General features: G+C 44.0%; 1 protein-coding gene across 1 annotated transcript; it reads left to right on the forward strand.

Annotated features, from left to right (window-relative positions):
• The first annotated feature begins 294 nt into the window (after positions 1 to 294).
• On the forward strand, positions 295 to 3,310 carry CCN2 (cellular communication network factor 2). Its single transcript, XM_058019877.1, has 5 exons — positions 295 to 531; positions 642 to 858; positions 968 to 1,219; positions 1,446 to 1,657; positions 1,988 to 3,310. Exons 1-5 carry the CDS (start codon positions 472 to 474, stop codon positions 2,282 to 2,284), a joined length of 1,038 nt encoding a protein of 345 aa, XP_057875860.1. The 5' UTR covers positions 295 to 471; the 3' UTR covers positions 2,285 to 3,310.
• Positions 3,311 to 15,935: the final 12,625 nt, after the last annotated feature.

A 15,935-nucleotide genomic window follows, 5' to 3' on the forward strand; every position in this document is an offset into this window, starting at 1 on the left:
GGACGAAAAATAAAAAACCGTGATGGGGGGGTGAGAGCGTGCGCTGGGGGGGCGCAGCCGGAGGAATGCGGGAGTCAGGGGTCAGGGCCGCTCCGGGGCGGCGGCGGCGGCGCGGGGCGGGGCGGGCGGCGCGGCGCGGCGCGCAGGAATGCGCGGAATGTCGCTGTTTGTCCGCGGCACCATTCAGCCCATTGGCGAGGCCGCGCCGCCGCCGCCTATAAAGGGGCGTCCGTCCCGGCACTCGGCAGTCACACAGCCACTCTCCCGCCGCACTCGGACGGAGCGGAGCGGAGCTCAGCAACAGCCGGCAGCAGGCACCCTCCGGCACAGCGCCCACGGCCCGCCGCAGCCCCGTCCGCGCCGCCGAGGAGATCCGCCCTGCGGGAAGCTCTCGCTTCACCTCGGCTCCCCTCGCCGCCCGGCAGCCCGACGCCGCCGCCTCGTCACCCACAGGCCGCTGACCGCTGCAGGATGGTCCCCAGCACCCTCGCCCCGTTCGCCCTAGCGCTGCTGCTCGTCCTCCTCAGCCCGGTAAGTGCTGCCGCCCGCGGCGCCGCCGCGCCTGCCCCGTCCGGCCGGTCCCGGCGGCGGCTCTGACGCTCCCCCTTTCTTTCTCTCTCTGTCCCCCCCGGCAATTTCAGGAGGCTCAGGGCCAGGAGTGCAGCGGGCAGTGCCAGTGCGGAGCCAGTCCCACCTGCCCCGCCGGCGTCTCCCTGGTGCTCGACGGCTGCGGCTGCTGCCGCGTGTGCGCCAAGCAGCTGGGCGAGCTCTGCACCGAGCGCGACCCCTGCGACCACCACAAGGGGCTCTTCTGCGATTTCGGCTCCCCCGCCAACCGCAGAATCGGCGTCTGCACCGGTGAGTGGGGGCCGGGGCTGCCGCGGGAACGGGAACGGGGTCCTGCCGGGCAGGGAGCGAGGAAAGTGGGAACCTCCGCGACTCACGCTCTGCCTCCTGCCCCTCGCAGCTCGGGACGGCGCCCCGTGCGTGTTCAGCGGCATGGTGTACCGGAGCGGAGAGTCCTTCCAGAGCAGCTGCAAGTACCAGTGCACCTGCCTGGACGGCGCGGTGGGCTGCGTGCCCCTCTGCAGCATGGACGTCCGCCTGCCCAGCCCCGACTGCCCCTACCCGCGCCGGGTGAAGCTCCCTGGAAAGTGCTGCGAGGAGTGGGTCTGCGATGAGGCCAAGGAGCAGACTGCCGTGGGACCCGCACTTGCCGGTGAGTGGGGACTCCCTGCGGATGGCAGCCGGGGGAGGGGACACCCTGCATGATGGAGGCTGAATGCAGGGGACTAGATGGACACAGGGCAGCAGAGGCTGGAGGGCTGCAGTTCGTGGAATCACCGCACGGATTTTAGCTGCCTGAATTTCTCAAGGAAAAGGAAGGAGCATTTAGAGGGTTGAGGTCAGGCAGTGGTCTAATTTTGGTTTTCTGTCTCCTGCAGCTTACAGACTGGAGGACACTTATGGTCCAGACCCAACAATGATGCGTGCCAACTGCCTGGTACAGACCACGGAATGGAGTGCTTGCTCCAAGACCTGTGGCATGGGTATCTCTACCAGAGTCACCAATGATAATGCCTTCTGCAGACTGGAGAAACAGAGCAGACTCTGCATGGTCAGACCTTGTGAAGCAGACCTGGAAGAGAACATCAAGGTAAATATTACCATCTTTATGTATGCTGCACTAGGTTGCTTCCATCCGCTAGCAAAAGGACAGTGACCAAAAGTGCAGAGCTGACAGGTAGTCAGTTTCAAGTGGTTTACTTGGAAATTTGAGTTTTACCCTAGTGGTGATCACTATTTACAGTTAAATGTCCTTAAATGTCCTTTTCTCTCATGCTGTGTTGTGGCACTATATAAGACAATCTTGCCTAATAATAACACAGTAAGAATTAGCATGGCTGCTCACCACTCACTTGCAAGCTTAGTGTGCTTTGTGAAAGCCTGCCTTCTAAACATCTTGTATTCACTTCTATCCTGACAGAAAGGCAAAAAGTGCATTCGCACCCCCAAAATCTCCAAGCCTGTCAAGTTTGAGCTGTCTGGCTGCACCAGCGTGAAGACCTACAGAGCTAAGTTCTGTGGTGTTTGCACTGACGGGCGCTGCTGCACACCCCACAGAACAGCCACCCTCCCTGTGGAGTTCAAGTGCCCTGATGGGGAGATCATGAAGAGGAAAATGATGTTCATCAAGACCTGCGCGTGCCACTACAACTGCCCTGGAGACAATGACATCTTTGAGTCTCTGTACTACAGAAAGATGTATGGAGACATGGCATAAAGCCAGAAGGAGACGCTAAATGCATTCTCAACTTGAACTGATTTGCATCTCATTTTGTAAACATGATTCAATAGCACAAGGTATTTAAATCAGTTTTTTTTTTAATTTCAACAAACTGCTCCATGTGACTTAAGACAATTTTTCTACTGACCCCAAACGGTGATTTGAAGAAGAACGTAAATGGACAGTGGGACCACAGCAAGACGCAGCTTCAGAACATGTTCCTGAGGTGGTGTGATGGGGTTAAGGGAAACAGGCAGGAAAAACTGATTCAAGCAAATGTTCCCTTAATGTGGTACAGCGTGCTTCATCTAGTAGTGCAATTGAGAAGAGACCATTAGCATGTTTGCTGGTGCTGGCTTAGAGACAGCAACAGCTGGAATGCAAGCACCCAGCAAAGTGCTAAGTAGAAGGTGTTCTGTTAGTCAGGACAGTAATGTTTCAGCTCTGACACTCTGATTCAGATGGCTTGGCCAACAAGAATCAGAATCATGTCAATTAGACTGGACAGCTTGTGGCAGTTAATTTACCTGTCACAAGCTACTTTTTATGAATATTGTAAATACTGTGTGTATATATATTTGTACAGTTATCTAAATTAATTTAAAGTTTTGTGCTTTTGTTTAATGCTTTGAAAGTTCAATGATAGCCTTCTTTTTTGGAACAAGATAGGTAAGATTTAAAGCTTGTTTGACAATGCATTCAAAGCATGAAATAGATACTCTAGTGGAAATTGTTCAGATAGGGCCAAATGGTGAGTTGAGGTCGAGATGAAGTGAAGGTGCCTGTAATGTTGTAATGTTACAAAGCATTCATTGGCAAAATATGTTTACTTACTACTTAATAAGACAAGTGGCTTCAAGAGAAATGGCTGTTCTTTGGCTCATTAATCTTTCCACTTGAGCATTTGTTTCTTTCTTTGACTATGGCTCTTTTTGGACAGTTTATTTGTTGAGAAGTGTGACCAAAAGTTACATGTTTGCACCTTTTTAGTTGAAAATAAAGTATTTATATTTTTTATATAAATGGCTTGGTATTTCATTTACCTTTAGTCTCCACTATTCCTTTTCATGTTTCTAAAGGGGTTGCCTTTTCTCTAGATGAAAATGATTTCTCTAGTAATGTGTGGTGGGTTCTTCAGAATCACATACACTTAGGAATAAGCTAAAGATTTACTTATTCTGTTACTAGTGAACCAACTGTAGTTTGTTACTCCTCTGAATTTAGAATGGAGGGAAGGGCCAGGTTTGCTTTGCCAAGCCCAGTATGGCATTAGAAAGTGCAGCAGGTCTCCTCATGGCATCACATGAAGTTTGAAAGGAGTCAGCTGGTCACCATGGTATTCAGCTGCTGCTGTAATACACCACACAACATGCTTAATTTCATTGAGGTGTTCCACTGGTTAAGATTTGTTTTCAGCTAAGGGCAAGGAAAATATTTTTAATTACTAAAAGCATTGAAGTGGTTCTTGACTCTAGACTCAAATGCAGAAGTCCAAAATTTAGTGCAATTCTCGGGGAATAGCTAATGAGTTGTATCATAAAAATCACAGAATACAACAGGCTGGAAGGGACCTCTAAAAAACTTCTGGTTTAACCTTCATGCAGTGTAGGGCTAATTTAGATGTAGCTTTACTTGAATTAACACCTAAGTGTGGTATGATAGAGCACTGGACTCTGGTGGCAATTACGCAGATTATATTCCTGCTTGCTGACAAGGCCAAACCATTACATTTGACAGTTCTGTGCTGAGTGTCCATGGGTTCAAACTCCTGCAGGGCCACAGATGAGAAGTATTGTAAGAGCTACACATTTTGATAATGGTCCAAACATTCTTCTTTGATAAACAAGAACTATTTGTGAGGACAGTTGAGAGTCAACTCCCTCATCCCCCTGAAGCTAAAAGAAAAGCTTCAGTCCTGTGCTGGGACCTACATCAATAACAGACTTTTTTGTGCCTTTATTAAGACAAGGAGATTCTTTGAATTCAAAATTAACCTTTGCACTAGAAGCATTAGTTCTTGTTCTCAGAAAAAAACATGCTCTCCAACAAGAATCCTTTTCAGGCAAACAAGTTCAATCTGGAATTTCCTGGTGCTGAAAGAGTGTTAGCTTACAAAAATGTCCATCCTTCCTGAGCACCTTTCAATCCCATTGATTTCAGCTAGCATTAGCAGCAAATCAGTGTAACACCAGCTTTGACTAATGATGAACAACAGAGCCCTAAACTAATGGGAAGTCAATGGGAGTCTTGCCAATGGCTTCACCAGGCTTTGCTCAAGGACATAGAAGCATTTTCCCTACCTCTGAAAAATAAAAGGAATTCTCCTGGCATGAGGAAGTGGCTTTCTATGTCCCGTAGGAAATACTTTTGGGTAGCCTCTGGCTCTTATGCTCCCTGAGACTCTCCAGCATTTTTTCTCAATGTTTTTTTTTCAGATTATGAATATTGTGCAGTCATTCAGCTCACCCTGGAAACGCTTCAAACACTCGTACAACACTGAGGACTGGTTGCCTGACCACTACTGTGGCTCCACCCCCAAATAACAAGAAAACTCTCATTTCTAGTTCCAGAAAGGGTAGGATGTACATGGGCTTCATTCATAACCATCGCTATAGAAGCTGTCAGGATTAGCAGAACAGAAAGAAGCGCAATGTACCTGGCAGGTTGGAATTAATTCCTGTGAGAAATGGGGTGCTTATGGTACTGCTTAAGTGTGTTGATGAACAGCTCTGCTCTGCAGTTTTTCATCAGTTAGCATCAGATATTGTAAAGAATGACATTTCCTAACACCATCATTCCCACGAGCCTCACGACCACAAGATTCACTCATGTTCTGCTCCCAGCTCTGCAGTGTGTGGGCTGTATCTCTAACACCTAATCCACACAACACTGGGGCCTCCTCTGGCACTGTCGTCCAGGTGTGCCTGGCAAACAAGGCTGGAGGGTCAGAGAGAAGCAGCAGGGCTCTGGTTGAGGAAGGGCTGTCTGAAAGACACCTGCAATGGGGTTCCCCCAAAGCAGCCCAGGACCACTGCCCGTCCTTCCCCAGATTGGGTGATGACGAAACTGCCTTGCCTGCCGTCTGACACATTATTGCACTGTTTCACAAGCCAGCTGAGCACACAAGAGGCCTGTCAGAATAGTTTGATAGTGGTTTGCTGTTGCCACTGTGAATTAAAATAAGGGAGTATGCTACATAGGCAAATCTGTTAAGCATTGTTGCTCTCCCCTGAGCATATCAGGGATCATAAATCTCAGGTATGCATTATAATGAATTGCACTCCTTTTTCCAGGAACGTGTGTAGTCTTCTCACAGAAGCATATGTTTTACACCATTTTACAGGTGTTAGACCTCTGAAGGTTTTATCTCTGAAGGTAAAGAAATATAAATATTTTGTTGTAAGCTCTCCTAGAGGTATAGGTAGGCATCATACTGCTTGTAAGGCTTTCTTTCAAAGGTATCCCAGGAAAAAGGAGCCCTTGTGTGGAATTTATGGCATCTTAAATGATGGCTACAATGTGGGCCTTTCAACCATAAAGAAGTTTCCTGATTTCATTCTTTGTGCCTAAGATGCATAGATGGAAGAATAAAAACCTGAGTTCAAAAGTCCAAAGTCACTTACGTGGGAGAGAACACTGGTTCATGTTCCTTTCAAAATATCTTGTTTTGAAAGTCTGCTTTTGGTTGTTTGCATCCTCAGAAAATCCTATTGAGCAAGCTTGTTACCGTACTTTTAAAATTTTTTATTCATATACGAAAGCATATTCATTCTAATTACTACCTCCTTTAAATGGATCTCCAGCTATATTAATAATACAGTTGGTAAAAAAATCACTGTAAAGTCAATACTAATTTGAAAAAAGATATTCAATTAAATGTTAAACAGAAATTCAGGGTGGCTGGAGACCAGAGTATCAAATACTTTGAAATTGTTCTAAACCATCGTATTTCAGATTTTTGTACCATAACACTTTTGCATGGATTTGCAGCTTAGCTTTCTAACACAATACAGATGTGAACAACAGACAGGGATTATAGCCCTTTCATATGAAATAGGCTCTACTCTCCAGATGGAAATTTGTCAGATTCCTCAGAGCTAAGACACATCCAAAAGACGCTAGTTTAAAAAGTCTTCAAGAATGAGCCACTTTTAATGATCTGCAACCACACAGGAACAAATAAGTCTTTGAGCAGTATCCAGTTGTTTGTCTCACAAAGACAGGGACTCAGCTGAGAAAACTGACTTGGACACCACTAGAAATAGCATATTTTTTACTAGATCATTTGTATTTTTCTCATGTAGCATAGTTTTTCAGACCTCGCACTTGAAGAAACCTTTCATTTCATTATACTGAAAAGGGCATTAAATATAAGAAGGATCAGTAATATTTTTGCCCGAATATATAATAATTCAACCATTCTGACTTTTTATTCTACCACCAAAAACCCAAGTTCTTTAAAAACAGTGCTTAAATGTGGCTTTAACTGATGTTATACTATGCCTACATATGGAAGTAGTTAGCAAGGAGAAGCTGGGATGAAATACCACTGTAAGGCTTTGCCCAAAACCCAAGAAGAATCTGAGAGAGGAAGTAGTTCAGTTAACTTATTTTTCCTCTCATTTTCCACTTTTTTTTCCTCCCTGCAGTTCCTTTGATTCATGTCCATAAATGGACATACCAAAAGCCACTACATTCTCACAGTGTTTTTCAGCCCGCCTGGAACCAGGAAATACCAGGAATTTCTTCAAGGAACCTGTTCCCAAACTGTACTAAAGCCTTCAACACATTTAGTGTTTGAACAGAGTTTAGAAGCATGACTAAGGTCCCATCTCCACTGCACGATTCAGCATTGCTGCTGCATCAGAGAAGAGCTGTTTACAGTCCTTAGTGCTTGCCCTGGCTTTTTCAGCTCTTCTCTATTCTAGTCCAAGCCCACATCCCCAGAGTAGTGAACGTGGGCCCATTCTGAAATGTCCCACCCTGAAACATCTGGCTGCATATTGTGGCAGCATTCCTCAGCTCCTGTCTGTTATTGGGGCAGTGCCAATTGCAGGACTGTGTACATTTGCTTAATGGTAAGTAAATTCAACCCTGGTAGGAGTATAATGGTGTTTATGTTGTGAGGAACAAAGCATTTTACAGCCTCCTGAGCAGGACCAAAAGGCTGCTAACACAGTACTGCAGTGCTAATACAATCCAGTGGTGCCTCCATTCATCACTCAGCCCCATTAATTGAGCCAGTGAAAGAAATGTGCAATCCAAATAAATGTTTGTTGGTTTAAATTAGACCTATTAAAAGCAGGTATTTAGCAGCTTTCAGCAGCTACAAAATATGTTTTCCTGCTCCTGAGCTGAATGCTAAGAACCAGCTTTTCAGCCAGTTTTCAGGACTCTGGTCAGCCTAGCTAACCAACATAACTGCAGTCAGACTGGTTTGCACCACCTGTGACCCAAAATCCTAAGGCTGTACAATTTTAGGGGAACTGCATGGGACTGTGTGCCTTGGAGCTCTCCTGGGAGGACACAGGCTGGCTCCTGTGGCATTTTCTGGGCAATAAGCACTTCCAGGAGCACAAACTGCACAAAATAGTGTTCTGCAACACTAAATTTTACTAAAATTACAACCTAGTATCAACCTACTAGGGAAGTGATAAGCCAGTGAATCTGGTAAATGAAAGAGAAGGACAAGGATTCAAATTAAATCTGAAATATTATTCAAACTTTAGACAATGTAACATGTTGGAAGGTACTTGATGTAATCTTAATACACTGTGATATGGTATTAAGTATGCTTTTTTAAATTAACAGAGCAACAGAAATAAGTAAGAAATCATATTTGGCCTTTTCCATTTATACATGCTGTTCTGATTCTAAGCTTGTTGTGAGGTTAGAAACTCCAAGATCAGTAAGTTAATCAAGATTCTGAAATCTAATGTGCTAGGAGTTAATGAAAAAAGCCAGCTCATCTTACCTTGGGAACTGCCACAAGTGTCTCTCAGTGGGCTTCCCCATCAGCCTCTTAGCTGTAGTTACCCATCTGGGGGAATCTGCTCAACTGAGGTTTTTCTTCATTTGTGACTCAAAGGATTTTCATATGATGACAGAGAAATTAAGTATTTCTTTCCCTCCATTGATTCTTCCAGCCACAGCTCCATAGCCACTGAGTAGCCACCTTGGAAAGAACTGCACAGATAAGAATATGCCCCAGCCAGTGATCTTGAATGGATCCCAGCATGGCTAATGCCTGTGAGCAGTCACCTGGGATCAGTATTTTCAAGGGAAAGCAACATTTGGTTTTTCTTGCTGTGCTACAGCATTGCTGCTTATCCTTATGATCCATAGGAATACTGAAGAGCATTCCAGAAAGTGCCATTGTATTTTACAGTGATTTGATTACAGACACCAGGAAATGCTGTTAGAGAAGAATTGGCAATGCCATCCCACTTCACAAGAAGGTGCCTGACTTAGGGCTGGTCCACATGGAAAACATCTTGAGTGAGGATATTCTGTGAGGTTTAACCCTACACACACACAAGCACTTACACATGCAGACATCCCCATTGTAACTGCCTGTTATCACCTAGCTATTCTCATGAAGATGTACTTATAATATAAATGTGTCACCTTACGCAATATTCTACTCTACAGATGTGAGTATGCTTGTGTTACCCCTTGGATAACTGTATGCAATGGGATTTTTAGTTCTGGCTTTTCTGACTTCTGCAAGAATGTAATAAGCATGGCAAATCTTGTAAGTACAGCCAGCCTTAAGAGTGCAAGGATTACCTGGGTAAAAGCTTGGGTTTTGTGTGAAGAAATAGTGGACTTTCTACACGCAGAAATGAAGCAAGCCTCTTCTGTCCTTATGAGTGCTTTAATTTTATACAGTTGAAAAGCAAATTAGAGGCTATTTATGTAATGTTTTCTTTGGCTTCTGTCTGTCATTCTCCACAGATCTTATCATAAAACAATTTATTAGAAACAATATGTATATTTGTTCACAACCACACACAGACAAATACAATGGCCCTCTCAACACAGAGAAAAACAAGCAAAAGGCTGATAAAATCTCTTTGTGCTGTATGGTTACTTCTGATTGTGAGAGGCAGCAGGATCTTCTTCCAAATAGTTTACAGTTATGCCTAAAATCTCTCTAAGATTATTTATTAGACTTCATTTAACCAGTCTTCAAAATATTTTTTGCTCTGTACATCCACATCAGGACAAGCTGTGGGCTGGCAGGATTGCACAAAAACATCCTGTCCTTTAGACAGAAAATAAAGAAACCCTGGAACCTGTATTTTGTCTGTCTGCTTTCCCAAAACAAGGAACAGACAAAAGTTGGTCTGTCATTTTATTTCATGAATTCATTCAGATAAAAGTGGCTTCATTGATGAGGCAGCTATGAAGCATATAATTTCTGGTAGACGAGACCGGGCTCTTTCTCTGCCTCGCACTGACACCGCGTGGCAGCTCCGCGGCCGCCTTTTGCTCCGGGTACAAACTGCGCCTCCGTTAGAATGAAGCTGAACAAGCTCCTGCTCTTTTTGGAGGAAGGCATTTGATTACTCACTTGAAACAATTCGTGCTATTTTGTTACGAGGGATGATGTAAACACAGACTTGTTTGAAATACAGGAAATCTTTCTTATTTTCTCAAAGTGAATTAAAGTGACAGCTACGCAGTTCTGCCCAAGCACCAAGCTGTACTTAGATATCATTGCAGCATTGTTATCTATATTGAAAATACGGAAAATTAAACCCCCAAAGTGCATGCCACCCACCCTGAAGGAACGAATCACTACAATATGTCACAATAGATCACAATAGCTTTCACTAGCAGGTACCTGGAAAAATACACAGAAAAAGGGGTTTATTTATTAAAGATAATATTAAAGGAGAGTATGTTTTAATTGTCTTGCTTTTTATCTTGTATGCTTCTTAAAAATTAATCAACACTCCAAGGTTCAAGCTTTAGGATGAGCAGAACTTTCTTCTCCTCCTTAGGCAGATACAGATTCATATGTAGGCTTTGGGTATCTGTCAGAGAACCATAAAATTATCTTATGTAATTACATCTCCTTTTTTCCAGATGACTAATTATGTTACAATAAGCTTTTGAGTTAAATTGTTGAAAGGGAAAATTTCCCTCCTGACTTTTTCAACATGCATAGACAATGAATCACATCCATTTCGTGCAGATTTGGTCTGCTAAATAGGTCTTTGATGCTCTGGATCTAACCCAAACCTACTGTAAAAAAAATCTGTAAAAAAACACCCTACTTGAGACCCATTAATATGAAATGGATTTGGACTTACAAATGGGCCAGAGGGCTGCTGTGCCTTTTTCTCTGGATTGTGTCTGCTGCAGCTGTCAACTGCCCAACAGAATGGTGGAGCAGGGTCTGATACACGGACAGCTACACTACTGAGACTCAGAAACGTGGTAGGAAATGTGTGTGTTTTTAAGGCCCATAGTCTTCCTTCAGAAGTTAATATGTTTTCTACAACTCATTAGAATAACAACTTTAGTCAATTGTAACAGTAATGGACTGGCCATTCTTAGTCACTCAGAACCAGAGATTCACCTGAGATTTACTTTCCTTACTCTGCTCCTTAACAGCACTCTGCACCTCATCTGCATGAGCAAAGAACTGAGGCTTTCCTCAGATCATCTTCCCCAGGTGAAAAACTTTTAACAAAACTTTTCAACTTTTTCAATGCTTTTTTCAACTAACCTGACTGTAAATGTTCAGTGAATGTCAGGTCCAGCACAGAAGATAGAGACCTTGAGGTATCAGTACCACTCAGTCCGGCAGATGTCAGAAAAATCTCTTCAGTCTCCCAGAGTCACCCCCCTCCTTGGAAATGAGGCAGTCGTGTGGATAGCCCAATTTTGTGCTCACCATCAGCCTGCTCCTAACTGACCCATTTCTTCAGCTTCTAAATCCCCACCAAGAGTTACATCCCGTAACTACCTGTGCACAAGTACTGCTCTCATGTTCCTGCTTTGAGAACCCAGGTTGGGCAAACATTTGCTTACAGAGTTTGCTTTACACAGAAATCCTTCTGCTTCTTTTCTTATATAAAAGGTAGTGGCTCAGCCAAACAGGTCTAAGAACATATTCACATTCACTTCTCCTCTGAGCACTACATTCCCCATATATGTATTTTGCATTGTGATTCAGTCTTAACACTGATGTTCTAGTTGTTTTCAGGATGATTTTGAAATTTTTATTATACACACACTCCAACAAAATCATTATCTCCATGAAGTGTCACATCTTATACCATCAAAATATTCTATCTATTATGTGTCTGAAAAAAAAAAACATCTTCTGAGGAGAAGGCTAAAATCAATGCATGTCTTGTTTCTAAGGTAAGGCCTTAGGAAAGTGTTTGCCATCAACCAACTCAAAATTTCTCTTATTAACAGTGGAAATTGTTTCTTTGTCACATGTTTATCTAAGTCCTTTGGGCCAAAACAGCCTTTTGGTTATTGCTCTTTCTCTTTAAGGAAGCTGTGGGCTTGTTCTTTTTGATAGACCTATTCCCTCCAACACCCAAATATTGCCCTTTTTGATGCCCTTTTAGCAATGGAGCACTTGCACTCTTGCTGAAATAAGTACAGCTCTGTAATTTTTGTGGATTTTGATCCTAAATTCCACATAGCTTCTTCTTGCATGTAGGGGTTCTTCTTGTAATACTTCAGTTTCAACATTATCATGTTTTTCATAACAAAATTCTTCATTTTTTGAAGCTTTATTTTGGTATGGACTATCCATTGGCAAATTATCATTGTGCAAGAGTCATTGTGATGTTGTGGGAATTTCCATACTTTCTGTATTTAAGGAAGCTACATGTCAAGGAAGTACATAAAACCTAGTGCTGAATTTGAAAAGCCATCAATATGTTCTGAGCTTGCAGCATGTGGGGGCTGGGAGTCTGAGGTCATGCTTTAGTCTTCTTGGGTTGTTTTTGTTTGGCTTATTTTCGGTTACTTGGGGGTTTTTGAAAGCTGTGGACAACCTGGTTTATAACAGGTAATCTCCAAGATGAAATCCATTTCTGCAAGACTTCACAAGAATAATTGAAATTAGGAAATTAAATGGTTGATACAGAGTCACAATACACTTCTGCTCTGTTGAAGCCAGCAGAGGGAGATGGCAACACATAATTTAAGTGATTTTAGCTCACTTGTACAAGGAAGTTCCACTGGCATGTTCCATAAACAGGATATTCAGTAATTTATATGAAAATAAAAACTTCCTCCGTGATGGGAAATGATAGCATAATCTTCTTTGCAGAATTTTGATTATTTGCACCTTAGTAATTCAAGCTTCCCCATGCTCTCATCTCTAAAAATTCTACTAGTTGTGTTAGCTAATTACAAGAATGGAAAGTACCTCATAAAGAGCCTATTATTTTCAGGTGGTTTGCCTGGATTTCTATTGTCCTGGGGCCATGTTTCCTTGGAAAATTACACTGCGTGTTAAATTACCAGATCATTTCCCAGTTATTCCAGATCAGGCCAGAAGAGGGCCAGATATCACCGGCAAATGATCTGTGCTCACTATTCATTCAAAGTATAATGTCTCTATACCTCCATAAACAATTTATTTTGAACACCAGAATCAATTCCTTACATCATTTCCTTCTCCATGTAAAGGGACTAAATACAGTTTTAGACCTAGTTACAGGACTGTGACAAAGAGCATAATTAATTTTTATAGTAGACTTTGCCATCTTCTGCAGCCAGCAGAAGACTAAGAAGTCAAGTCACAAGACTTAAAAATTAATTCATCGCCCTCAAGCAGCAAGCTTTCTGCCACAGAGAAATTCAAGCTCTGGCATAGATGCAGGATGGCAAAGGTGAGGCCTCCAGCAGAGACATTTGAAGAGACATAAAGAAATTCCCTGTCAAGTTTCAGATTGAGGCTGGTGCTAAAGCATGGCTTTGCCAGAGTGCCACAAATGCAGAGAGTCATAACAACTAGATGGGAAGTTAACAAATGTGACACACATCTGCAAGAAGGGTTGGAAGGAGATCTGGGGAACTACATACTTATCAGCCTGACCTTGGTTCCAGGGAAGGTCATGGAGCAGATCATCTTGAATGCAATCACATGATATGTACAAGAGAAGCAAGGGATCATCCCAATCAGCATGGGCTTAAAAAGGCAGATCCTGCTTGACCAATCTCCTTTTATGAAAGGTGTGGATGTTGTGTACCTAGACTTCAGTAAGGCTTTGATGCCATTTCCCACAGCATTCTCCCAGAAAACCTGGCTGCTCATGGCTTGGGTGAGTGGGTGCACAGTTTGCTGGGTAAAAAAAAGTGTGTGGATGGCTGAGCCCAGAGAGTGGTGGTGAATGGATTTACATCCAGCTGGTGGCTAGTCATGAGTGGTGTCCCCCAAGACTCAGTACTGGGACCATTCTGTTTAACATCTTCACTGATAGCTTGCATGAGGGGATCAAGTGCACCCTGTCAGTTCACAGATGACACCAAGTTAGGTGGGAATGTCAATCTGCTGTAGGGGCAGGAAGGCTCTGCAGAGGGATCTGAATGGGCTGGATTGGTGGGCCAAGGCCAATAACAATACAGTGAAGTGCTGAATCTGGCACCTGGGTCACAGCAACCCCATGTAACCCTTCAGGTTTAGGTCAGGGTGCCTGGGAAGACGCCTGATGGAAAGGACCTGGCCGTGCTGGTCGAGAGCAGCTGAACATGAGCCAGCTGTGCCCAGGTTGCCAAGAAGGCTGATGGCATCCTGGCCTCTATCAGCCATAGTGTGGCCAGAAGGACCAGGGCAGGGATCATCTCCCCTGTGCTCAGAACTGGTAAGGCCATGACTCAAATCCTGTGTTCAGTTCTGGGCCACTCACTACAAGAAAGACACTGAGATGCAAGAGCGAGTTTAGAGAAGGGCAACTAAGCTGGTGAAGGGTCTGGAACACAAGTCCTGTGAGGAGTGGCTGAGTGAGCTGGGGTTGTTTAACCTGGAGAAAAGGAGGCTCAAGGGTGACCTTATCACTCTCTACAACTACCTGAAAGGAGGGTGTAGCCAAGTGAGAGTCAACCTTTCCCCCCAGGTCACAAGTGAAAGGATGAGAGGAAAACAGCATGAAGTTGCACCAGGGGAGTTTTTGGGTATTAGATTAGAAAAATACCCAAAATATCCTCACCAAAAGGTTTGTGAAGCACTAGAGTAGGCTGCTCAGAGAAGTGGTTACTGTCCTTGGAAAAACTTAGGACATGTGTAGATGGTGACTTAGTGACATGGTTTCACGGTGGACCTAGCAGTGCTGGGTTAATGGCTGGACTTGATGATCTTAGAGGTCTTATCCAACCAGAATGATTCTGATTCTATGACTGTCAGCATATGTGCCTTATGGATATGACCAAAAGGCAATTCTGCTGTCTTCTGATCAGTAGATCAGTCTGGAGTTTTGGAGTGACTCAAAACTCTTTCATCTCACTGTATTTGTTTTATGTGAGTAAATTAAAAATAGAGAGAACTAAACATGCAATAAATGGCAGCATAAATTGGACACATGTTGTGGCTAAGGAGGAATACAATAATTTGCAATCTAAAATCTGTTTCCAGGCTTCCATAATTATTCCAAGTTTGTCCATGGTCTCCATAGCAGCCTTTCCTGAGGCTCAAGCCTGGTGTGGTGAGTCACAGTGGTTCAGCAAAGGATTCAACTCCTTTCCAGGGAGTCTGAGTCACAGGGTGCCAAACCTGGACTGGTTTCCTGTAATACAGAGGTTCCTGAGCTATGGCAGACACACCACGCATGGTACACAAGCCACCTCAGCATGGTGCTCCAACACCTCCCAGACATCGCCGCAAGGCATGCCAGGGTAAGTAGGAGATGTTGCTGCTGCTGGCAAACAAACACAAATATTTGGAAACTTGTGCTTTAATAAGTTGCTGGACTCTTACTGACTCTGCCCCTGAACTCCTCAGAAGAGCAAAAACAGTTTACCACAGCCCAGCAGTAAAAGTGCTGAATATAGAGCTCACCATGAGCCCTGGGCTGGTTTCCCAAGCTCATTAGTGGTGCTGCTGTGGGCACAGAGTGTTACAGCAGCTGCCCTGTGACCCTGCAGCACTAGAAGTTCCTCACGGTGCTCTTATTCCTGAGGGTCCACTCTGAAATGGTACATTGGGCAACTCCTTCTGGCACAGGTACCTCCTCAGCAACAAGCCTGAGCTTTGCAGCAGACTTTGAAAAAAAGGGAGGTCAGAAATTAGATCTTTGCCTCTTAGATTAGCATCCTAACCACAGAGTCACAGATTGAGGCTTCCTTTTATATTTCCTTCTGACTTCTGATCCCCATGAATCTCATTTTCCTGGAAAAGTGGGTGCCCTCCCATGCAGCAGATGGGTAGCTCTTTCCAACTTGCTGAGTATGGTTTATAACCTTGTATTTAAAGGGATAATTTTGTACTTTGAATCTGCTCAGACTAAGGAAAGGCAAGAGCCCAGGCCACCCACTCACCGGATGACACAGGGCAGCCTCTGGCAGGTGCTTTCAGCAGACAGCTGTTGTGCACTAGGCTGGACACAGTGGTTTAGTGTATTTGGGATGCCCTGAGAAGAGATTTACAAGAACAGTTCTGTCTGAAATACAG

Source organism: Melospiza georgiana, chromosome 3, assembly GCF_028018845.1.
Source record: "Melospiza georgiana isolate bMelGeo1 chromosome 3, bMelGeo1.pri, whole genome shotgun sequence".
Taxonomy (NCBI): Eukaryota; Metazoa; Chordata; class Aves; order Passeriformes; family Passerellidae; genus Melospiza; species Melospiza georgiana.

Bases quoted from the DNA above. Each gene is read 5' to 3' on its own strand.
- CCN2 (XM_058019877.1), top strand. From the start codon at position 472: ATGGTCCCCAGCACCCTCGCCCCGTTCGCCCTAGCGCTGCTGCTCGTC. The intron at 532-641 runs GTAAGTGCTGCC...CGGCAATTTCAG, and splicing joins TGCTCGTCCTCCTCAGCCCG to GAGGCTCAGGGCCAGGAGTG. The intron at 1,220-1,445 runs GTGAGTGGGGAC...TGTCTCCTGCAG, and splicing joins CGTGGGACCCGCACTTGCCG to CTTACAGACTGGAGGACACT.